Source organism: Cupressus sempervirens, chromosome 11 (genome assembly GCF_028749045.1).
Source record: "Cupressus sempervirens isolate cs-2001-9-10 chromosome 11, ASM2874904v1, whole genome shotgun sequence".
Lineage (NCBI taxonomy): Eukaryota > Viridiplantae > Streptophyta > Pinopsida > Cupressales > Cupressaceae > Cupressus > Cupressus sempervirens.
The window spans coordinates 7848968-7875909 of NC_143128.1; the positions used below are offsets into that span (position 1 = coordinate 7848968).

The 26942-nt window shown below is 36.0% G+C and overlaps 1 protein-coding gene across 5 annotated transcripts in view; it reads right to left on the minus strand.

Annotated features, from left to right (window-relative positions):
• The window catches only part of LOC149527960 (uncharacterized), a 52217-nt gene that overhangs the window by 17911 nt on the left and 7364 nt on the right, over window positions 1–26942 (minus strand). For 3 of the 5 annotated variants that reach the window (XM_089811909.1, XM_089811908.1, XM_089811910.1), the window contains exons 3-5: window positions 16028–16167; window positions 11577–11647; window positions 9529–9741 (exon numbers count right to left, since the gene is read on the minus strand). In XM_089811909.1, the coding sequence (XP_089668035.1) occupies window positions 9529–9741; window positions 11577–11647; window positions 16028–16167 (424 nt within the window). The remainder of the gene's footprint in view (window positions 1–9528; window positions 9742–11576; window positions 11648–16027; window positions 16168–26942) is intronic. The other 2 variants (XM_089811911.1, XM_089811913.1) reach the window with 1 other exon arrangement.

Here is a 26942-nt window from a genome sequence, read left to right on the forward strand (position 1 = left end):
CTCTGTATACAGATGCTACATCTTCTCGTATGGATTTCACTTCTAGTACAAGTCCTAGTGAAGGTGCCTCCTATACTAGTACAAATTCCACTGGTACTCTGTCCTCAAATCCAACCCCTATCTCCTATACTTCATTCTCTTCCCCACCTATGGCCTCCTTCCCTTGTACAACCCTATATGCCATCTATGCCCTGACGGTTATGGTCCTCATGGCACACTTCCATGTGGAACCCTTCTCCCTCCAAACTCTCACTCTTAGAGGAGGAATGTTTGTGCTTTCTCACCTACCGTTTCATCCTCTTCCTCATCATTGTCATCATTTCCTTCATCTTCCTCTTTGGTACTCACTATGACTTCTTGTCTGGCCCTTTTCCATAGGAGTTCCAAACTACCTACCATGAGCGAATCCAAATGGAGCCAATAATACATGGCCAACTTGTAGGGCTCCACATGGCTTGTTGGTACAAATTGCCTTGTGCTCTAGTGATACCTTGTTGCGTAGAGCCTCAAAGAATAAGGCAATTGCATGATGCAACATGTAAAATGTTTTGTGCTTCAACTAAAAGAAGTCCTTGATATGTGCATATAATGTCTTCCCCCAATCGTACACTCTACCACTTTTGAGGCCATTTATCAATTTCAGCATCCAAATAGCAATGTCAAATGGTCTGCTCACTCCTATAAGCCTACTTTTTACTAAATCTGCTATACAATTCCATTCTAGGTAGGTTATGAATGACTTCTTGAACTCTATATTGTTTCTACTGCGTCAAATATTTTCCCATTGCATTTCTAAGAGGGCTAGCCTACAAATCAATTTTAGTAATTGTACCATCCTAAAAAGTAAGCACCCTCAATTATGTGCTCATTTTAGCCCCATTTTAGTGTATATGAATTTCCACATTGATTTCACATTCTCCTAAGTGCTAATTGAACCTTTTATTAATTTAAAATAATATTTGAATTAATTTATTTTAGCACCTAAAGTGGGGTGGACCTTTATTAATTTAAATTTATATCTGAATTAATTTAAATTAATAATTAAATTAATATTATGCGTCCTCCTTTATTCTTCCATCAGCTTGCGATGATCTTGGTCGATTGTGTCATTATGGTCACCTTTAATTGTAGCATAGCTTGAAGAAGGTCAACACCTGTACAGGCTAAGTTACCAATGCGTCTGGAAAAAGGGAAGATGCTGGTGCGGATTCGTTTGGATGCTCGGAGGCGTTAGGATGTGGCATGGATGCTGGCAAGAATCTTGATTCCCTCTTGCGGATCCACACAGGATGCTTGGGAGAGCATCCACAAAGAATCCAAAGAGTATCCAGGTGCATCCCATGAGCATCCAACCATTTTGAGTGCCCAGTCACCTGAGTGACTTATTAAAACATGTGTTTAATAAGTTTTTTTAATTATATTTTTTCTCCTATTTGCCTCAAAACCCTAAAACAGCACTAAAAGAGGCCATTCATTGCGCATTCTTCCCATTTTGTTTGCAGCTGAGCTCTCTTCTCATTTGGTCTCCATCGTGGCACTTTGAAAGCAAGGTCATTAGTTTCGAAGAGGATCATTCGTAGGTTGTCTATTGAGCTTCCATAAAGGACAATTAAGCATCTAAGGTAAGCATTTGATCCATTTCATGAGCTTTTTTAGTGATTTTTTTTGAGATGTTCATGAATTTTTCAAGTTTCGGAAGAATGTTTTCAAGATTTTATATATATATTTTTTTAAAGAAATGAAGGAACAAGTTTAGCCATCTTTTTAAAGTATTTTTGTATTGTATATTTGCATTTGTATGTTTCATGTTCATAGTTTATTTAAACATTTCTAAGTTAGTTTTTTCTATTTTCTTATTAGATTCATAGTTTTGTTGTGCAAGAATGGCCACTACTGGTAGTCAAAGTTAAGTAGCAAGGCAAGCTGAATGAAGTGATAACTTCAATATTGATGTGGCATCTCCATTATGGAGACACACCACAAGATTATCACAAGTTTCAAGAGGTGGGTCATACATTTGGAAATGCAATGTATATCACAGTAAACCATTCAACAACTCATACTCTTGGGTCAAAGCTCATTTTATGGGCCATAGTGGTAAAGGAATAGCATTGTGTAAGGGAAGCAAAGATGGAAAAAGGTTGAGCGATGTATAGTTAGCCAGATTTATAAAAGAACAAGAGGTTGCTGATTGTTTAGTAAGCAAATCAAAAACAAGTTTGTACAAACCCTCATCTACAAAGAGCAAAGTGAATGTGCCCACTGATCATGTTGCATCCTCCAAACATCCATTCTTGGAAGTGGGAGAGGAAGATGAAGAAGTAGAAGTTATTACCTGCAAAAGAGGTCCGTTGGATCAAGCATTTAAAATGGAGGCAAGAGAGATTGATGATGAAGCAATTGCACATTGCCTTTATGCCAAAGGTCTTCTTTTCAATTTGGTAAGATCGCCATATTGGAAGGAAATAGTTGCAGCCATCCTTAGAGTGCTAGTTGATTACATTATCCCCGGGTTTCAAAAGGTACATACTACTCTTTTGCAAAAAGAAAAGATTTATATAGACAAAGCTCTTCAACCAATTAGGAGATATTGGAAAACTTTCAGCGTAACTATTGTGTCTGATGGATGGAAAGACACAAGAAACTGACCATTGATAAATGTGATTGCAATGTCCCCAAAGAGGCAATGTTTTTGAGGGCTATTAATTGTGAAGGACAAGTTAAGGATTCACAATTCATTTCTAGAGTTCTCATTGAGGCAATAGAGATGGTGGGTAGTGGTGGTCATAGATAATGCCAAGAATTGTAGGGCTGCAGGGGCTTTGGTTGAGTTTCGATACAACCATATTTTTTGGACACCATGCACCGTACACTCTCTCCACTTGGTCATGCAACAAATTGGCACCCAAATAGATTGGGTGAAGCAAATATACCAAGAGGGAGAGAAGATAAAAATGTTAGTGACAAACCCCCACATGTCACAATCTATTTTCAGATCATTCTCCAAGTTGGAGTTGTTGAAGGTAAATTTAAAATTGTGATTACTTAGTTTCATTTATTTATTTATTTTGAATAAGTTCTATATTCATGTTCAATTATTAAATTATTTCTTGTTTATAACTTCATTTTATATTTGATGTCATATTCTCAACTTGCTTAGGTTGCTAATACTAGATTTGCATCTCATAATGTTGTTATGAAACGACTCCTCAAGGTGAAATCAGCGTTGGGCCAAATGATTATTTGTAACCAATGTGCTATATGGAAGGCTTCAAATTCAAAGAGAACCTTGAAGGTTAGGGGTATGATCTTGGATGAGCATTGGTGGGCTCGTGTGCAATTTGCATTGGATTCCACCGAGCCTATCATTACTATGCTTCGCTTTTCTAATACAAATGCACCTTGCTTGGGGGATGTGTATGATGGCATGGACACCATGGTAGAAAAGGTAAAGTTTTTCATACAAGCACATGAGATTAACCCCACAAAATGTGAAGCCTTGTGCAAAAAGGTGGAGAAAATCATTCATCATCGTTGGGAGAAGATGACTACCCCATTGCACCTCCTTGCATATGCCTTACCTCCAAGGTACTATAGCTAGAAAATACTTGTTATGCCGGATAGAATTGCACCATATGCAGATGAAGAAGTTGCTACTGGGTGCTACACTACATTTGCAAGACTCTTCCCAAATGATGAAATGCACAAAAAGGTGAGGCTAGAATTTAGCTTATTTGCTTCAAGATAGAAACTTACTCCATATGCAATAAAGGACCAAAATGACATGGGAGCTATCACATGGTGGTACATGTATGGTCAACCATTCAAGCATCTACAACCTCTTGCAATCAAGATACTCTCACAAGCAAGTTTTTGTTTAGTTACTTATTTAGCAATTGTATTCTACACTTTAGTGTTTAACATTCTCTAATTTGCTTTTCATTTGTATGTTTAATTTTATGAACACTATCCAGGTTGCAAGCTCTTTAGCTGATGAACGGAATTGGAGTACATACTCCTATATCCATTTAGAGAAGCACAACAGGTTGGGCTCAAAGAAAGCTGAGGACTTGGTTTATATACATACCAACTTGCATCTTTTGTCACGTAAGGAGGATGGATACAAGGATGGGATGTAGCTCCTGAATGTGCAAACTTGGATGCAACACTTCAAGATCTTACTGTGATTATAGATGATGATGTTGATAACATAGCACGTACATCTAGCACAATTGGAACCATGTTTGGTTCAAATGAACTTGCAAGTGATGCAGTAGAAGGAGATGATGAGAATGTGGATTTTATAAAGAATCCTTATGGTTCTGATTGACTGAATTTGATTTGTGAATCTTGAGCGTCGACTCTTGATTGATCAACATTGAACCATGAACTATGTTTTGATTTTGTAATTCAAAATGCATTGGAATCTTGAACTTGAGTAATTTACTAATTAGACCCATTACTAATTACTGTTATTTCAATTTGATTATACTAATTGCTACAGAATGGTTTATTTTTGTATATTTCTTGTATTTATTTGCATACATAAATTATAGTGTGTATATATATATATATATATATATATATATATATATATATATATATATATATATATATATTAAAAAATATAAAAATATATATTAATGTATGGATGCACCCAAACGCATCCAAAATCCCTAAAAAATAAAATCTGTGCATCAACATCCTGCACCTGCACCCGCACCCGCATCAGAACCAACATCGATAACTTAGTGTACAGGTGTACTGGCTTGCAATATCTATCTCATCAAAGTTTTCTTCGACTTTGATTGTAGTGGAGTATTATTATCACCATGTGAGGTCCTTATCTCCTCCATCGCTCGTTCAATGTCAGCCTTGGCTTCTGAAAGTCACTCCTCTGTAAGGTGGTCGGAGTATGCTACCTTCTTGCTTTGAAGTCTGATGATTGTCAGTACATCCTCCTTTGTGTTTTTTATCTCCATCATATTCGCTCCTTTTTGTTTTGGGCAATTTCATCATGGTTTCCAAAACCACACCACTTGCACAATAAACTCTTATTTTTCTAATCGCTCTAGCAATCTAATGCAAAGTGACCCCACTCACTACATTGTTGACACTGTATGATACAACATCCTCTTGAGTTGTATTGTATTTGATTCTATCATTGATTTCCATAACTGCCTCACAATCCATTTCATTGTTTTGATAAAGTAGGATCTCTTTATGTGAAAAATACTTGTGTGCTCCTAGTCTTCAAATTATATGGACACTCTTTTATTGAATGACCCATCACCTGACAAATCTCGTTAAAAATCATTTCAGGACAATTACCTTTCATGTGCCCTTTAATTTTGCACTTGGTACACCATAGTTCATTACTTTCTTTATTGGTTCCTTTCTCAACCTTCAATTCTTTCATCATTTTCATCATGTCTCATTGTAGGGCTTGGATTACTGTTAATTCATCATTGCTACTAGCCTCAATGCCATTGTCATCATGCGTCTTCAACTTCCCTCAAGTGGATGTCTTGTTTTCATTCTTGGTGTCCATCAGTGGATTGTAAGCATTGGCGTATGCAACTCAACAAACCACTTTCATCTTCTTGTATGAGGAGGGAATCAACCCCTCAATGAGCCACCTCTCCTTCAATTCGTTGGCCAACTGATCTCCAACTTTCCCAACTATTCCTTGAGACTACAATTGCAAGCTTGTACACTCTCCTTCTTCCCTTGCTTGGCACTATAAATTTCAGTGACAATCTCATTGTCGTCTTGCAACAATTTAAACTCAGCCTTGAATGCCCTCCTAAGTACATCCCAAGAGGCTATGGATGCAATGCCTAGTTATGTGAACTAGTTGATGGTTGTACCATGTAGCATTGTTGGTAACGCTCTTAGTCTACTTTCCCACCCAAAAAGGCCAAGTTTTGGAAACGGGGACATCCAGGGGACGAGGGGACGGGTATGGGACATCCCTCTCCCATCCCTCTTTTCTGAAAATTCTCAAGAAATGTCCAAGAAACTTGGGGACTTCGGATTTTTTTGGGAATGTCTGTATGTCCTGGGGACGGTTGGGGATGCCTTGGAAGTCCCCAAAATGGCTAGGCATCCCCGATTTTATAGACAACATCAACACTTAAAAAATATGTTCATTTAAAAAAAAATTTAAAGTGTGTCCCTCCTTCCAAGTTCACCCTAACGTGCTTATTACTGTTTGGTAGTTAATTCTTGCTATTTGGAGCCCTCTAATTAATATTTGACAACATTGTGTTAAGAATCATGGAATTAATATGCTGTTATAGTCACGCTACACATTCAAAATTATAAAGCAGACTGCTTGCAAGGTGCTGGAAAAGTCTGAAAAGTGCATTATAGACGTAGGACATTCATCCTTATGTCATTTTCTAGCAATACATCAATGCTATGGTCTTGGGTTGATCAGAGTCCTTTGTGAAAGATGTGGTAAATATTGGAAGTTGCATCAAGATACCATCTTATTGTAACAAACCTATGTCATGATCAGAACTGTATAGAGGACTTTTTTGTATTAATATCAGTCAACTTACAATGAATTGGAAGTGTAGTTTTAGAATTAAATGATCGTAGTGTGTTTCAATTTGAAAGGTGGGTTATTGTTCTTGTTGCTATTGAAAATGAAATCTAAATTATGTTTTTGGGTATATTTCAATTTTTTATGTTATTATTTTAATATTACATACACATTGACAATAATTTCAAATTATGAATGCATTATAGCATAATGAGCATTGAGTTTGATTATTGAAATGTTGTATGTTAAGGTTCTATGACGTTTAAATGGCATGGTTTATCCATGTCATGATATGAATCTAATGTATATATGCAAATTTCCCTATATATATATATAGCCAGCCCCGTTTGTACCCCCCCCCCCCCCCCCCCCCCCCTCAAATCGGCAAAAAAATTTGCCATCCTAGAATGTCGTCCCTCTGTCCCCTACCGTCCCTATCCCGGAAACTTGGGGGAACATAGCTCTTAGCCAATAGACCTTGTCAACCTGACTGGTTGCTACCCAAATAGTCTTGCACATCTAATAACTTGTGGGGTCTTCTAACCCTTTTTCCATGAACTTCATCAATTATTGTCAATCCACATTTGGACTTGTCAAAGGAGTCACCATCTTTCTCTACTACTTTCTCCCTTGTGCGTCAGACCTACGTGAACTATTTCAACTCCTAGATTCTAGTGCTTTCCCTACACCCTTGGCCACATTTGTGTCCTCTACACATCCACCTCTAGCATTCCTAACACATCGGATACCTTAGGCTCTAACTCGTACTCCTTTCATCCAAGGGTTCAGTTCGGATCTGCCAATCCTAGGTTCCCCTCAGATGGAAAGATTCTCAAAGCAGTGGAGTATGTCCATCATTTCAATATTTCCTTCTATGTCAGGTTATGGTAAGTCTTTGGCCATTTATTCTAATCTTCTTCTTTGTTCTCTTTGTTCTACAATTCTTAAAGATTGCCTAATCACTTGGTCTTAACCACCCTGAGGCCACTTCTCACCTTTTTTGTGATTCAAGGGCATGAATCACGCAATGTTGACACGATATCTTTTAAGGCAATGGTGCAAAAATGTTACCACCTAGTAAATTAAGAACATGGAAAAATAATATAGATGGCAGTGCCTATCAGATATAGAAGTAAAATATATCTTTATTTGCTGCACCAGAATGCAAACCCTGACACTAGTTATAGTAGGGATAGTGCCGATCTGGCCTAATTGCCTATCTATAGATATGGCCGTTCCCACCCGTGAAATCAGCAGGACTTTCTGCCTCATAAACTTGCTGTAGAGAAGAAGACCACAGATGGTTTTCCAAGGATTACGATTCATCCAATGATAACCTCTTGCTTCCTTACAGTACACAACATATTTAAAGGACCAAATGGTTGCCAAGAGGAACACAACCATCAAACAATCGACACTTACAACCACCCGAGAGTAACAACCAATGGGCAATTAATACATTGATTGATAACCAATATTATCAAATATAACAATTGGGATTGTACGCCGATTACAACCGGGCCTTATACTTATGCTAAAAAATCAGATCAAACTCCAGTTGTGAATGTTGATTCCAACAAGGATATTGAGGATGTAGAAAATTCATTGAAATGCATTGGATCCCTAGGCAAGTTCCACACCTTTTTGCACAATCTGAATTGCCACATGAGCATTTATCTATGGAATTGAAGAAATTAATTAAGAATCAAGTTGATTTGTTGCCATGTGCAGAGGGTTTCTTCATCAGTAGCTGCAAATGAGAAAACCACAATGCAATTTTGTATCCTATCCCTCAGCTCTAGGACAAATATTACTCATGGACCTTGATATTATCTATTTTGATCCCAAAAATGACTATTTCACCACAATCTCAGTATTAGTCTGGCTCCTTTATCTTCTACAACAATTTTTGAATTGACCTAGATTGCAGGTGATCATTGACTTGCTTGCTAAATTTATGTATGCTTCTGAAGACACCAAAGATTTTCTCCATACTATCTTTGACTAAGTATTATGTCAAACTGGATTTAAAAAAAAGGTCTTCCAGAGACAATTTTGCTGAAAAAATGGCTGGAGTAGGGCTCAAGTGCTGCACTATGAAAATATTCAGTATTCCTTTTTGGTATCAAAAGTATTTTGAACATGGGTAATTTGCTGCTGATTGTTCAAGAGGTCTGCTTGCGACTCCAACAGTGCAGAAAGAAAAAAGGAAACTTAGCTGAATGAAGGTGAGATTAGTCATTTTCAATTCATCCTTTAGAATCTTAAGGTGTTCAATTGTGACTTCTTCCCTGTTGCACCCAGGCTATTCTGATGAGAGTTCAACGTCACATCCTAAGGTCCCTTCCAGCAATGCTCCACAGATTTTGGTAAACAGTAAAGATAACTTGCACTCATGTTATGGAGGCTGTAATATCTGATCAAGCACCCACTACAGAGACTAATTTGACTGTCAGTCAGGTGAGAGAAGTTTACAATCTTCACACAAGATTGGTCTTTGCATCCATTTAAAATGGAGATGTTTGAGAAAGGAAACACTCAAACTAGTTTCCTTAACATTCATGGTCATGGGAATCTGCACTAGTTTTTTGACTTTATGACTTTCTATGGCAGTTTTTGTAATGTATCATGTAAAGTTCTGCCATGGCATTATGGTTTTTATTTTATATTTCTGTAGTCCGTATGGTGTAGGCTCTACCTCGCAATTCATCTATCAAAAAAAGGAAAATGAGCAAGTGTGGTTTGATCAGATTGGCCGTTCTTAAAGTATGGTGGAAATTTAAAAAAATCAACAATGTTCAAATATCATTTTTTTAAAGATGAACATATCTGGAAAAGAAATATTGATTGAATAAACTATAAGCTACATCTACTAAAGCAAAGGTTTCTGTAAATGACATATGGCAAAAGATAAAATATTTGCAGATATAAAAATATCATCCTCTAGACTAAGAGAGCTTGAACAGTCAATATTGCACCTGTCTTGAGATTCCAACATATTGCAATGTTCTGTTTTGGTCAAAAATTGCATACACGCTAGCCTTTGCATCAGATGCACTTTTGTCTACAATCAAACCTTCATCATCCAAATAGGAAATAAGTTCCAACTCCTTTAAAGAACAAAAATTTGTTGGTCCCTGCAAATTTTCTCTTTGTGATGCCACTATTCGTCTTTTATATTCTTCATGAACCTACAAAAGGTGAAAGTGCAGAAACAATGTAGTCTACTTAAGGAAAAACGTATATCCCTTGAACCAATACAATCTTTCCAAACTTCTATTCAATTTGAACCTTAGGGATATCTTACGAATATAAAAAATACACAATCATATGAACCTTTGTTTACAACATGTTTGACTAAAGAAAGCTCTTTTCCTTGGGTCGTCAAATTCATTTTTTCTTAATCCTTTCTAAATGTAAGTGATAGTAAGGTTTGATCTTGTTCATCTTGAGGATAATTCTGACTTGATATCTAATACTTGAAAAAACAAAATAATTGGTTTCAATCAAACAGGGAAATCAATTGCTTGAAAATATATGAAAGTACTGTAATAGATCCAAGATATTAAAGGTATACAAGAGAACATCAATTAGGAAGGCTACTACTTATGTAGAGGTTATGCTTCCATAAAACTGTCTTGCAACTGTTCAAGAAAAAATAAAAATGACTGCTGACCAGTGAGGGTTAGTACAAGCATGAAGATTAGAAATATTCATAAAACATTATCATGCAATCCAGTGGATCTGAAACAGAGAAATCATATGAAGGTCCTCAAAGCTTATACAAGCTGTTAATCCAGATTGATGGACTAATAGTTAGTCATATTTGTTTCCCTTCTCCAATTTGGATTATGAAGTGTTGGCTCTGTGTATCTTTTACTTCCAGAACCATAAAATTAATATTATGGGGCAAGCGCCCAGAATAGCATGTCTATGAGGTAACCACCCAAGAGAAAAGGAATAACATGGAAATATTCTAAGTGTTACCATAAGGCCACAACTAGGGCTTTTTGTTCTGATTGATAAAGGTTTTGAGGAAGACAGTTATTAAGAGTCGAGACAATTTTAAGACTAGAGTGAAAGTGTAACTAATTAACAATTTTGGTAATCCCCTTTCTACTGCTAAATAATGTGATGTTAATTTCAAATGGCATCCTAAGAGCCCATGAGATTCATACTGACTGGTAAAAACATTAAGTGTAGTAATGAAACTAGCACACTCAATTATTCAAGGACAGTACCTTCTCGTATTTACAAATCTACATTTGCAAATATAGCCATGTAATAATAGCATTTTAATGAATTCTACAGCACGACAAACCTATAGACAACCTCAAAATAAAGACTGCTCATGGAAAAGGAATACAATCCGGTCAAGAATTGTAGCTATAAGAAACAGTTAGAAAACAATCTCCCTCTTTTATACTGCACTTTATCAATTTCAAGTTTATGCAATTCTGTTCACGATAGGCTTTCTCCTTGAGAAGAAGAGGCTAGTAGAGACTGCAATGATCCGTAGGACAGTCACTTTTTAAGATGGACGTTTCTTATTCAAGTGAAAACAAATAAAAATTTATATTTTCTTTGATATAATTGTGTTTTATTTTGAGATTGTCTATAGGTTGCTGTGCCGAAGAATTCATTAAAATGCTATTACACGGTTATATTTGGAAATGAAGGAATATGCAGCCAGGAAGGCATTGTCCTTGAATATTTGAATGTGCTAATTCCAAGTCATACTTGTCACAAGACCAACATGAATTGTTCATGGTTGGAACAAGAGATCTGATATGAACTTTTTACGAAGGGTAACCTCTTAGGTAAGCTTATTTCAGTTTTTTGTGTGATGAATTCATGTTCATACATCTGATACAAAGAAAGAATCATGAAAAATGGGTATCCAGGAAATAAACTAAACAAATTGCAAATTAATTTAACCATACATTTTCTCTGATTTACCATAGAAGAAATGCAAAGGCAAAGATGGAGAAAGCTTAACGAAACATTGAAATATTCTATAGTTTACCTTCTGACTCTGAATACGCATTCTCTGTGCATTTTCATCAACAGCAGCAAGCTTTTCTTTCCATTTGGGTTCTGCAGAGAGGTCAAAATCATCGGATAGTTTTACATACCAATGCATCTTTTATGTAAGACAGTTTTCGTTCTAGCTATAATCAGAAACAATTCTTAGTTTGTTTTTCTTTCTTCTTTTACTGTCATTTCCAACTCTTTACAATCACAAGCCTGAGCATTTTTGTTTCCAGACATAATTTTAACATAGTCATGCTTCATCTATTATAACTTAATTTGGAGGAACAAATAAACAAGCTTATGAAGAGGGCCTGAAGAACATTCTTACTGACAGTGAAGAGAAAATGAAGACTATCATTCAAAAGTTTAAGAATGTGCCTGGTCGAATGGAAAAGAAAGAAAAGAATCAGGAAGCTGGCCAGATTGTCCTGGAAAGGGAGGCTGATGCTGCTTCTAAGGACGGCCCAGGTAAACACACGCAAGCAAGCTTGAGGAAGAAAATTCCTGTTTCTGCCAAGGCCATTCAAACTGTGAAGGATACCGTGGAGGATGTTACTATCATAAAGAAGCAGGTGGCTAAAGCTCTCAAGGAGCTGGCCTAGCCTCCTGTTTGCTCCTGCTTCTGTGTCCTGTTTTGTCTTTTTGTTTCTAGTTGCTGGGTATGGATGTTGGGTTATGTGTTGCCAGTTGTTGGTTGGGTCTGTTGGTTCTGTCTGTGCCAGCAGTGTATTATCTTGGAGAACTTTATGAAATATCTTTTACAATGCTTTGTAAGGTGTTTCAGAGTCCCCATTAAAATCTGTTTTTACTTAATCCAAAACAAGCTTTGTTCATGTTTTCCTTTTTCTAGTTATGAACATAAAGAAAACTGTAATTATACAGAACTAATGAGTATGCCACAGATATAGTTAGCTTCTATTGCCCATAATGAATTAAATGATATAATTTTAGTTCCATAGTGAACTATCAAGCATTAGCTGCATTATCTCTTTTCAGTATATAACAATAATCACCAATTATTAAAAATGCCATTTCTTTTTTAACCGTTCCTTTATGTTCTTGTTAGAATAGTTTGTTAAAGAATTAGCAAATGAAACTCAATGGAGTTCAATAAAGAGGAGCGGTATTTGGTTAGGTTTTAACTATAAATATAAGACCCTTCTTGACTGGTAGTTCCTTGTTATTCAGATTGGGATATCATCAGAACATGTATAAGGTCACATAATTTTATTTGTCATCATGTTAACCCTAAGATACAACAATTCATTCTTGTTAACATTATATAAGGATCTGATTTACCCAGTACATTTGTATCCTTAAACTTGTTGAAACCAAGAATGATATACTCTATACCAGAAAAATAAAGCTTAATAGAAGCAGAGAACCCTCAATGAACCTAACACATCACAAAAACAGGAAATCTCAAGTAACAAAACTCAAATGAAAGGCACATACCTAAGATAACTTTGTCGAGGAATTCATTATGAAGCACTACCGCTTAAGGATAAGCCATTTAAAGAATAACTATTTTCATGTAAACAAGAGATCAAGAAATGTATTTTCTTCAAAATAAACATTAAAATCTTTACTCAAATGAGAGAAAATTAATATCTATTAATTTCTCATAAACAAGAACAGTTGAGATCTTGGCAAGCAATAAGTTTAAGAAAACCAATAATTCAAAAATATGATGACATAAAGTAGGATTTCATTTTGAAAATGTTTGATTGAATGGGATTCAGATAATTCCTCCACTTTAAAGTGGAGACCATCTTTTCACACACTTTTGCAAGGCTTAGTATGAATGGTACCCCATAATCCTGTCCATCTACATAGACCCAACAAAAGGGGCATGCATTAGCTCTTTACCTCCATTTTACCATTGCATGGGCTTTTGGATATATGATAAAGGCAGCTAGAGTCCAGCAGCAAATATGACACATCTACGGGTGTCAATTCTTCAATGTTGACTATGCTAACTACTTGACTTTGACTTCTGAGCTTACTGAGTAGTTAGTTCACAGCACATTTATTGTTTGGATGGTTTCACACTTTGTCAAGACAGGAGGAGTTTTTCATATTGTGCATGATGACCCTCCGACATGACAAAACCAGAGATGGAAACTCATTAAATCACATTGGCCTATCCATTGTTTTTGTTTTCTTTTTCCCATGCAGCTGACTATGGCTAAGTAATAACATTGAGTGATGGAAATGTCTGAAAAGAAGCTATCAACATGAAATAAGATTGTTCTTTTCATTTTTACGAGTGTAGTTACCAAGTGATGGGATGGGTATTAGGGAGCCACTTCCAAAAAAGGTTGGAGAGATACTTAGAAAAAAAAAAAAATATAAAATATATAATTACAACAAAGGCATTCCCTCTGCAGGAGGAGCGAAGCTAACAAAAACACGTCACACTGCCTCAATTCCCCTTACATTAGACAAGACATGATTTCTGGATGGCAATGTGCAACGTTCTCAAGAATTAAACTGCCAAATAGAAAAAGCAATTAAGTTCATATTCTCTCTATATTGCATTTATTTTTATCGAATAAAAGGAATCCATGGCAAAAAAGTGAAAACTATAATTGGTTTTAGCAAAAGAAAACAGTGTTTTGTATTCTTTATGGTGTTGTAAGGGGTCCCGTCCCACATTCCTTATACACCCTAAAATCAAATTTCCTAGCAAAAAAAATAGAACAAGAGTTGCAAAACTCTTGGCTACCTCCATTGTTGCTTACTATTCAGTTTAAACATTTACCAGTTATAGGGAATGGGATTTGAGGGGTGGGGACGCCTCCCCTTGTGAACCTGATACAAACTTAAAGCCATGAACTTTAAGCCTCAGTAACCATTGAAAACTTAAAGCTTGGCTGCATGAGTTGAAGCTCAAGGGTGAGGAAATTTAATAGAGCATACAACAGTGTCAAGGTATGTGATTTTGCCTATCCCAGGCATATGATATGCAATAAAATAAATAACTAAATGTAAGAAATAAAATAATGCACAAACAAAATTGTATGGCAAGCACCTACAAATAGGTGCTTCAATTGTGCATAAGAAAACTACTCATAGAGTTGAAGTTCTAATTGAACTTTATAATATTTCATATGCAAAAGTTTCTTCCTTATATTATACCTTAAGAAATAAGATTTTGGTATGCCTATTTATCTGCTCAAGTAGTCATTGAAATGTCTTTTTTTCTTATTTGTTATTCTACTTTTATAAGCTAAACAATGAAAATCGTCACTGGAAGCTTTTTCTTGTGGTAAGTATTAAGTTGGTCATCATAAATTTAAATGCAATTACCATGTTTGGCTCATGACATCTAGTGTATGTGTAGATGGAGTGAAATTAAGTATTTTAACCGTCAACAGAAAGACTTTGAATTGTAAGTCATAGTGGAAAGGATCTTGTAGCTTCGTTTGGATTTCTTACTTTTGATTTACCAAGTTTTTTGTTATATTTCAAACAATCATAGCTTTAAGAGTACTTGGCACTTGCACTGCTCAATTTTTACCGTTAGCTGAACAATGTAAGCATGAAAATTGTTGTAGGGTTCACTTTTAGTCGAAAATCATAAAACCCTTCACCTTGATTAGAGGTGCATGTTAGGCTTTACTAAAGTGAAAATTAAAAATGACACTTCTTTTGTTCCTTGTACATAAATTATTGAAAAAAAATAACATCCATACAAATTTTAAATAGCAAGTACATATTAAATTAGGGTTTTAGGTTTGAAGGGAGCTTCCCCATTGAACTTACAGTTTTATTCTACAACTCATCTAATTCAAATTGTAATGCACCAAAATATGCAAATTAAAATGCACACACACAAGTAAAGAAATGAAGAGACAATAATATAAAACATTAATGTACGGGATGGGTATGCAGTCCACATTCCTACAATGGAATATACTTCTAATGTATCAAGGTATAGCTATCAAGGCACGTACCACTTTTTGCATTGTGTGCAGAGAGGAGACAAGCAACCTTATCTTGTAAAAATGTTCAACAGCTAAAATATTTTGAGGTCTGGTCACACGCTGAATTTGGTTTTGTTTTTTAATGCCCCTCTCTCTTGGCATGGGCCACTTCTATGGGAATCTTGAAAAGTCAGGGACACTTGTAAAACTCTATTTTATAGAATCTGGTGTACAGTGATTTGAAGGACGGCATGCAAAGTTATTTCTCCACAAGATGTATCCTAGTCAGTTTGAGGAAGTTTCAATTTTTTGGACAGGAATTAATTTGATTGTGGACTGTGCATTCAAATGATTTCTTTCCTTGCCTATGGAGATAAAAAAATTCCTTGTAATCTAGCGGATTAGCTGATGTAAATCAATAGTTCTCAGGATTAATATAAAATGCTTATCTGGCCATAAGAAAAGGATTTTGAAAATTTAGTTTTAAAACTGTAAGTACAGAATTACTTCTTGCCTGTGGATATGCTATTTTGCAGGCTGTCATTAGTTGCTTGACATTTTACTTGAAGTTTCGAAAAAGGTATATCACAATGTGAGACCAAGTGAGGCCTAATTGAGAGTTCCTGAAAAGTTGAGCATACAACCAACCGTGGCCTGCATGAAACATCATATAAAGCAAAGAAACAATTATAACTATGAAGCAACATGTGAAGAGAGAATTCAAAATTCACATTCCATGATTAACTACTATGGTAGGGTTGAGAAGTAAAACTATCTTTGAGTATGCTATGTATCATAAAACAGTCAAGCACAAAATAATAGAGACCTTTTCTATTTTAAATTTTTTATAGTGCACATTCCTTAAGATAAAAGATACTTCAATCCATGACATTCAAAAGGAATGGGTGCTCAGTAGTTCTATTTGCTCTTTCACTTTTAAAAAATGTTGTTCTCTAGATGGGATAAACAATAACCCAAACTAGTAGTATTGTGCATCCTATTCTTAACCATTTGAAAATGTAGTCATCAAGTTATAGAAAATCTAGTGCCATTATTCCATATGCATAATTATAAATACTAAAAGATATTGTTCTCGGGATAAAATAAAAATTCCAAGATGGACTTGAATTCAAATGTGTACCATTACTCCATATCATTCACATAAGCCACAATGATTTTGAATTGGAATCGTATTAGAATGAAAATCCTATTAGTCAAAATGTCTGTTAACATACTTAAATTTTATATAGCAGTTTTGAATATAAAGAAATAAATCTCAACAAATATGTTTGGAGAAATATTCTAGAGCCATCATACAAATAGTATCAAGCCATTATAGCACTTTTCAAAAAAATCCCCAAGGATAAAACAAAATCCTTAATTGTAACAAATAACATGATTGGTAAATGAATCAATAATAAACCAATTAAATTTAATTACTTAATCAATACAGAGTGCATTGTTTTCCCCAAAAGCTGATGTGTAATGTTGCCAAAATAATTAAATGACTCAACCAAATTGATTGATTAAGTGGTCCCAAATTAATAATAATATCTTTGGGAACCTTTTAATTGATCATTTCCATTATAAAATAAAAAGTAATAAACTATTGTCAGCCTTCTTGTAACCCTTCGGGAAACTTCCTTGAGCCCTTTATAAGGCCGTGGTGGCACTGTAGGAGAACAACATGCCCAGTGATGCTGACATTTCCTCAATGGGCTGAACAACATGAAGAACAAGGGCCTACTTTCTTGGAGACACAAGATCAGTTCTGTCACATTTGGAGCAAAACTACCCTTCAAGGATTATGTGGATTTGCAAATGAGATATTCTAAGAGACATGGTCGTCACAATAATGACATCAATCTAAAGATCAACAAGTTGAACCTCTCTACTTCTGATGGCTCTGGAAAAACATCAGCACAAGCGTGGGTATAGAAACAAACACCTACTTCCAACTCAACCCGATGCTCAAAGATAAGGCAATCAAATTTGCAGTGCTTCACTTGGAGGGAGTTGCTCACAAATGTTAGCACCATGGAATGGCCACCATAGGCCACAATCAAGTCATGTTATATGCCATTTTCATAGAGAGACTCATAGACCACTTTGACAGGAAGGATCCAAAGCTCAACTTCAAAGAATTGACACAACTAAAGAAAACAAGCCCGGTAGACAATTACATCACAAAATTTTAGAGACTGTCAGTGTGGACAATATTAGCTCTCAAGCCCATGGAATAAGTGAAGGCCATAAAATTTTCTACTATGCACCTTGAAGGAGTAGCATACGATTGGTGGCACCACAGATTGGTTTCTGAGGATCGTGCTATGATCCATTCCTACGAAGAATTTGTGATGAGGCTATTACTCGCTTCAGTAGAAAAGATATTTAGGTATGTTACCAAGATTTGGCTCAATTGAAACAAGTAGGACAATTGGACAACAGCATCAATGAATTCCAGCAGATTATAGTAATGGTTCCCAATATATCACAAAAGAGAATCACTATGCTCTTCATAGAAGGTTTAATGGACAAGCTGAAAGCATTGGTTAAGGTTCATAGGCCAAACACTTTAGATGATGCTATTGGATTAGCATTGGATTTGGACGTCATGCCTTCCAATCAGCCACCTAAAAAACATTTCAGCCCTTGGAAAACTGAAAGAAAGGTTTTAATCAGCCAAATAACAGTCCTAATAAGCTGATCAAGAGTCTAGAAATGAGTTGAGGATAAAATTATGCTTCTCTTGCAAGGAACCATGGGAGCCTAGTCACCGTTATCTTGACAAAAGCATAATACATCTAATTGAGGTCTAATCTGAAGAAGATGACTAGGATTTGTTTGAGGCCAGCAATGATGAGGATATTGCACTAGAAGACCAGTGTCAACAGATAGAATTGGAGGTTACAACAGAAAAAGAAACTCCATGTGTTGCGACCTTATCAAGCATTCCTTGTAGCCATCCCTTTGAGCTGAAAGGTAATCTTAATGGGCAGCGAATGGCATGTTTAGTTGATAGTGGAGCCACACATAATTTCATCAATGAAGGCCTAGTGTTGAGACGTGGACTTCAAGATAAGGAGTTCTCTGGTTTTAGTGTCACTGTTGCCGATGGATTTACTATGCAATGTAACAGAGCAATGTCACAATTTGGCATCTAGTTGGGGTAGCATACATTGGCCAATGATTTCTATGTGGTAGGACTCCAGAATATTGATGCAGTGTTGGGGGTTTAGTGCTTGCAATTCCTTGGGCGTAATGTTCAAGACTTTAACCAAATACAACTTGAATTTTTGGCTAACAGTAAGAAGATTGTTCTCAAAGCCATGTCAAATGGTGATCAACATACAGTTTCAGCAAGAAGGATGTAGGCTATACTCAGGCATGATGATGTGGACTGGGCAACATCAATTTTTGTATCCATCAAATCTTCTTCCAGCAGTCAAACACATTATCCACCTAATATCTAGACGATGTTGGATAAGCATAGTACAATGTTTGGAGATATCCCTCCTGGTCATCCAACAAATTGGGGGTTTTCTTGTGTGATTTTCACACCATCACCCCATTGCAAATGGGAACCCCCTCTTTTGCTTTGGAAGATAGGAGTCTTTGTCTTAGGCAGTTTTGGTTGGCACCATTTTTTTCAAGTCTCCAAGTCTTGGATGAGTTTGAACAATTTCAGCTTGTTGGGAAGCAATTTCTGCCTGGGGTTTGTGCAAGCATTTTGATGCCACTTAAAGGAAATTTCATAGCCTAAGTCCAAGTGGTGTTGAATTTTATTCCAGGAGATAAGGATTTACGTGTTTGACGAAGTTTATGAGAGAACTAGGGCTTGGGGAAATTCTGCATCTTCGGAATTTTCCCTCTTGGGGAAATTTCGCATCTTTGGAAATTTCCCCACCTCTTCATTCTCCCAAAAATCTCAAGACTCCCCCTTTGGGTAAAATGAAGTGAAAACGCTTTAGGAGGCCTTTATTTAGTGGTAAATTGAGCATTGCAATATTACAACAATGAGGGGAAGAAATTGGTAATTTTCCAAAGGAAATTTTTCTCTTGGAAAATTTCCCCACATTGAATCTCCCAAGTTTTACCACCCCCTAAGGCAGTAGAAGGTCGATTTATGGCATGAGGCCAACACCATGAACAAGAGTAGAGAAAGGAATTGCCAACAAACATTCAAATGAACAAATTCAAAGAACACCATGTCTTGGGGAAATTTTGCATCTTCAAAAATTTCCCTCATGGGGAAATTTTGCATTTTTGGAAATTTCCCCAGTGAACTATCATCCTTCGTTAATTGCCAAAACCATCCTACCTCTCCTCAATTAAATTGTATAAAAATTATATTGAGAGAGAAAGTGATGAAAATTAGAAATAAAAGATGAAAATAATAATGATAAATAGTTTTGGATTGTGATGAGATAAAACTTTGCCTCAAGTTTGCAAAATGGTTGGTTTTAAATTGGGATGAATTTTGTTTATTATCGATGTGATTTTACTTTCATATTTTTTTCACAAGTTTAATGCTTTTCTCCTTTGTTTTGCAAGGCAAATTCAAGAAGAAGAAGCTAGAGGGCAAGGCGATAATCAAGGCATCAAGACTTCAAGCGAATACAACAAGGAGATAGCTTAATCCCGACTACTCAAGTGAGAAGGAAGGATTCAAGTTCAAGCTATCAACCCACAAACTCAAGTCAGAATCAAGAGTAAATTTAGGAAAGCAATGAGGATCCAGCTACATGAGGACATATCCAAGGAAAATCAAGGGAGATCAAGTTCATAGGTTTACAAAGCTACAAGCAATTGAAGTCAATTCCAAAGGAAGATCAGATGGCAATTGGTTGTCTCCTCGAATTAGAAAATTTCAATTTCAAGTCGAGTGAATCAAGCAAAAGTAGAGCAAGGAATCGCCAACAAACGTTCAAACAAGGAAATTTTAAGAAAACCATGTCTTGGGGAAATTTTGCATCTTCAGAAATTTCCTTCTCAGGGAAATTTCCCCGGCCAATTATCATCATTTGTTAATTGCCAAAACCATCCTAACTCTCCTCAATTAAATTAGAAAAAAAAATTGAGAAAGAAAGTGACGAAAATTAGAAATAAAAGATGAAAATAATAATAATAAATGGTTTTGGATTGTGATGAGATAAAACTTTGCCTCCGGTTTGCAAAATGGTTGGTTTTAAGTTGGGATGAATTTTGTTTATTATCGATGAAACAATCAGATTTTTTTCACAAGTTTAATGCTTTTCTCCTTTGTTTTGCAAGGAAAATTCAAGAAGAAGAAGATAGCGCGCAAGGCGATGGTCAAGGCATCAAGGCTTCAAGCGGATACAACAAGGAGATAGCTTAATCCTGAGGACTGAAGTGAGAAGGAAGGATTCATTTTCAAGCTATCAACCCACAAACTCAAGTCGGAATCAAGAGGAAACTTAGGAAAGCAAAGAGGATCCAGCTACATGAGGACATATCCAAGGAAAATCAAGGGAGATCAAGTTCATAGATTCACAAAGATACAAGCAATTCAAGTCAATTCCATGAGGAAATTCCGAAGGATGATGAGATGGCAATTGGTTGTCTCCTCCAATAAGAAAATTTCAATTTTAGGCAGTGTGAATCAAATCATGCTAAGTGTCCTATTTTCTCATTGGTTGGAAGAACCATTGTAATTTTCTTATTGGCCCATGAATTGGTGCCTTCATGTAATTGGTTGTAAGTTTGGCAACCCTAATCAGGGTTTGTGGGGTGAAATCTCAGCCCTTAATCTTCAATCAATCTTGGCCCTTCATTGTAATTGAGCAACTATAAAAGGCCAAGGCCTTCTCATTTGTAATTCATTAAATGAGATTAAGGGGAGCTTATAAGATTAGCTTAGAGATTGAAGGTAGTAGACAGCTAGGAGATTAGATTAGGCTAGTCAAGGGAGAGACTTGACTAAATTGTTGCTATAATGCTTGTCAAAGTATTTGATAATTCATTGTTGGTTCTTTATGGTGGATTACTTAATATTGCTTTTTAGTATTGCATGGTTTCCTCAATCTTTCACTTGGAGTAGATTTTTTTTCATGTTGAAGTGGTTTAGTTGAATGGAAGTTGTTGTGGATGTCTACTTTGATGGAGTTGTTGCCATTGATGTTAGAGAAACAAAGAAGAAGTTGTCATTCATGACAAAGATTGATGCATTAACAAAATAGCCTACTCATTATAATCACACCTATGTAGCATGCCTAAATAGAGACAAAGATCTCAAAAACAAATATGAAGCAAGTTGTACCAAGCATATACACTAGAGTTGAAAAGAGAGAAAGCCGTAAGATGGTATACGGCAGAAATTATGTATGCAGCAATGAAGGGAAAATGAAATGATTGGGCAGGAATACCTACGACATAGCACTCTAAGACTTACACGAGCACCAAAATGATAACATATATTAAAAAATTATTATATTTTGTTCATGTCATTTGAACAGAATGAAATATATATATAAACAGAGATACAGAAGACTGCAAATGAAAGGAAGTGTAGACAGTTCTAATGAAACAGAGAACGAAATTTTCTTAACCATATTCGATAGTGGAGAAAGAAATTTTTTTAATCAGAAATAATTATCAAATGCATCAGCCATTGGAAGATACAAATGACTGGATGTCTTCAGCAGGATTATTGCAAAGAAGAACATTTATGCCAAACATAGATACGGCAGAAATCATTTGTAAAGGCGGTACTATTGATATGCAAATTAATGGGCAAAGATGTCTTACGATGGAAGTTTAGAAGATGAGTCAGCATATAAAAAGACAAAGTCCGATAAATTTGAGAAGCCCGATAAGATGGCAGAAGAACTCTTTCTCATTTGCGGCAGGAGAAAGCCATGATAATGGAGCCATCGTGACAGATTCGTAAAAATCCAGATATAATGGTGATATGTACTCACTCTAAAAATACGACAAGAATAATTTGCAACGGTAAATCTGCAGAGTCGTTGACAAAGGAATACGGACATACTAAGACTGTCTGAAGATGTATAATCAGCCAGACAACATAGGAAGCCCGTAGTCAAGAAGTCGAGACATAGAAGATTGGCAGATGATCCCACGGTGGTGACAAAGCAAATACTTATCGCAACACGTTAACATCTGTTGCAAGAGTTGGGTTATGCGCATGATGATCGGGTGAAGAGTGTTTGAATGTGGAAGAAACAATCAAAATCATCCAAATCATATTTGATCAATGCTCAACGACAACATAGAATCTGTGAGTAAACAAATGGTTGACTCAGTGGCATATCATGGTTGAATCAATGGTAATCAATAACAAGACCTTTGTATTTGTGACGGGCAAAATAAATATTAAGGCAGGAATTCTTGTAACAGAAAAGAGCGTCCACAAAAGCCATCAGGATGATCTATATAAACATTGGAATATAAAATAATATTTTGAGTGTTTATGCAGTAAAAGATTTAAATTAATATAAAATGCGTAAAGTGCCATAAAATACAACTAAGATATAAATCAAGTTATGATTATAATAAAATTATTTCCAAGTCAAGAGGTATGATTTTAATTTAATAGAAAAATGCAATACTTCATATTAAAAAGACACAACTGTTAATGAGAAAGATATAAAAAGGCAGAGAAAATCATTCTAAATTCAAGTCAGCAGTAAGAGAAAAGGGAAGTAAAGGAATAAAATAAGAAATCTATATTCAGAATTTTTACTCTGATGTTTATTTATCAGAATATAAATGAAGAGGAATATAGAAGATGAGTTTATATTTGCAGAATCAAAGGCTGACACAAAAGAAAAATTATATTTTCAGATTGGAGAACATATTATACCCATCACCAGGTTGAGCAAGCACCCATGTAAAGGTGGAATTTCAGAGTTCATATCGGAAGTGGGAGTAGGTGCTTCCAATGGGTCGGAGTCTGCAAACTGTGGGAGTTGGAGCTTCCAGTGGATAGGTGCTCGCATAATGAGGTTGGAGCCTCTTGTATGTTGGAGCCTATAAACATATTGTAAAAGATTCAAAGTTATATAAAAGCATTTAAATTGCCGTGGTTTTCTCCAAGAATTGGGTTTCCACGAAAAATTGTGTTATTGTGTTCAAGTGCATGATTGTTGATTTCAGTATCTAAAATAATTATTCGGATAAAGATTTTAAAATTGGCAAAAATTGTTAATATACTGATTCACCACCCCCCAACCCCCCTCTCAGTATATTCGAGTGCTCTTCATATTTGTATGACTTGATCAAATCTGGGCCACTAGCCTCTTGCCGATGGTAAGGGAACCTTGTGTGGTAAGCTGATGAAAACAATTAACTTCAATTGATGTTCAATCTTTGGTTTGCATCCAAATGATGGGATTGGAGAGAGTATATCAATGTGAAAATCATTTGTGTATTCCTTAGAAGCTTGCACTAGGTGGGTGGAGCTACTGGTGAGATTGCATCTAGTAGACTCCAAGTCCATCCATAATTCCTTGCATTCATAGTTATAAGTAGAAGTAGAAATTGAAGTTAGAAGCTTAGGTTCGAATTGACGTGAAAATTGGAAAATTAGAAGCTATATTTTCATTGCACATTGTAGAGCCAAATCTTAGAAGTGCAAGAGTTGATATTCATTGAATGAATAGTGTAAGTCCCTTTGTGATAACCAACATATCACATCATAAAACTAAGTGAAGTCCACAACTAAGAAGGAACCTTGAAGTTATTTCATTATTTTACTTTGCAAACTTAGCATGAGAGATGACCTTATATGAAGAGAAGGTTGAGCGTTTGGTGTTTCTCCTTCAAACATCAAGTATTTGATTATGCATGTTGCAGTGGAAAAAAACTCACATCAACAGTTTTGAACATATTATTGAACTTGAAGATTTGAACATGTTATTAAAAATGAAGAAGCTGCAAAACCAGTTATCATCTCACCCTATAGGCACCCATGCCACTTCATGGAGGAGATTTAATAAACCATCAAGAACTTAGAGAGATGGATCACATTAGTTGTAGTTCCAAACTTCTTTTGTAGTTTTGGGTATCATAGAGTCACAATCACTATTTGCAAAAGCTTCAAAATGTGAATTTGGAATGACTGAAGTTCTTTAACTTAGGATATGTGATTAAGTTAATGGTGTAAAGGTGCATCAGAAAAATATACAAGCAATTCTGAATTGGCTGCCACCAAAGAACATCTTGGAGTTGCGGGGCTTTTTGGGTTTGTGCTCTTACTATAAGAGGTTTCTCATAGTTGCCTTCATCATTAATAAACCTCACCATGAAAGGTGCTTTTCATTGGTCTAAGGAAGTGCAAACGGTGTTTAACAAGCTCAAGGAAGTCATGAACTTGTGGCCAGTGTTAGCATTGCCGACTTTTACACAGCCTTTTATCTTAGAGTGTGATGCATCAGGTTAGGAAGTTGGTGCATTTCTAATGCAAAATTGACATCCGATTGCATTTGAGAGTATGGAGTTGAAAAATACCGAGAGGATGTATTCTACCCATGGCAGAGAGATGCTAGCAAATATCCATGTGCTAGCTAAATTCAGACACTATTTGGTAGGGAGTAAGTCTGTGGTGAGGACTAATCATAACAGTCTTAGGCAGAAAGATCTTAATGATCAGCAACAAAAGCAGGTTAGTAAGATTCAGTCATATGACCTTGATGTGGAATATATCAAAGGAAAGAATAATATCATCGTTGATGCTCTTTCCAAAGGACCTGCCCTTTGCTCCCTTACTGAGATTTCAGCTGATTGGAAATCTCAATTGCTGTCTGAATACACCAAAAACACCTTTGCTTGTGATTTAATTGACAGTAGAGTGCATGATAATAGATATTTTGTAATAAATGATGTGTTTTTTACAATAGCAGAATCCATCTTGTACCAAGGTCTAATCTGATATTTAAAATTTTGAAACCAATGCCTGATACTCCTTTGGCACGAAACCCTGGTTTTTTAGAACATACTAACAGTTATGTACAAGATTTACTTGGAAGGGTTTGAAAGATGATGTTTTGCAGTACATCCGAGAATGCCTATCTTGTCAACAAAATAAAGCCGAGCACTCTTATCCTACAGGTCTTCTACAACCATTGCCAACACCAGAACAAAAAAGGGAAGTTATATCCATGGATTTTATCACAGGGCTGCCTTGGGTCTAAGGAAAGGATTGCATTTTTGTAGTTGTTGATAGGCTCACAAAATATGCCCAATTCTTTTCTATTTCCATAGATTACTCTACAGATCAAGTAGCAGAGTTATTTTTCAAAGAAATTTTTGGGCTGCATGGACTCTCCAAAATGATTGTCAGTGATCATGATAGAAAATTCTTAAGCATGTTTTGGCAGGAGTTGCTTCGATTAGGGGGAGCAGAATTGAATCCAAGTACAAGCTACCATCCTCAAACCGATGGTCAAATGGATATACTGAATAAATGGATTGAGGGAACTCTGCAAAACTATGTTTGGGGAGAGCAACATACTTGGATCAGATGGTTGTATCTAGGTGAGTATTGTTGCAATACCACCTATCACATGTCAATTGCTATGTCTCCATTCTGAACTTTATACAATTATGATGCATAGTCATTCGTTGATTTGGCCTTCAATGATAGTAAGGTTCTACAAGCCAAGGAGACTATGCAAACCGATCAAGATATTCTCAAGGCATTGAAGAAAAATATGCGACATGCACAAAACCATTAGAAAATTTATGCCGATAGGCACAAAATTGAGAGCTCTTTTGACAGTCTTCCTACATCCACAACCATAATGACAATCTTCTTAAACAAAAGTGGAGCAGAAAAACTTAAGCCGCATTTTTACGGACCTTGCAAAGTAGTAATGTGAATTGGTGAAGTGGCTTATGAATTGGAACTTTTGGATAACAATAAAATTCACAATGTTTTCTATGTTTCATGTCTCAAGAAGGCATTGGAACAACAGGTTGAAGTGCCTCAAGAACTTTCCTCCTCTTGATGAAGAAGGAAAAATTGGTGTTGTTCCCAAGGGTATTGCAGATTGGAGAGAAAAGAAACTTAGAAATAAAGTATTCAGCAAATATTTGATCAAATGGAAAGATCTACCAGTTAAGGATGCAACTTGGGAAGGGAAGAAATTTTGCAGCCTCCTAACTTGAGATAGCTAGTAGACCAGCAATCTTGTGAAGGGAAGACAGTAATATCCCTCACCTAGCCATGTGCAAAAGTGTTGTAATGTTGTCTTATGATTTCTGATCCCGCAAGCCTAAGAATTTTGTTCACAACAGGGATTTTTTGATGTTCTAACCATGTGACGAGTTCCTATTTTGTAGTCGTTGTTAGGGGCCACTTTTTAAGTCATGACTGAAAGTGTATAGGTTGAGATATTTTTTTCCTTTCGCCATGTATTGAAGTGTTACGGATTATGCCAATTACA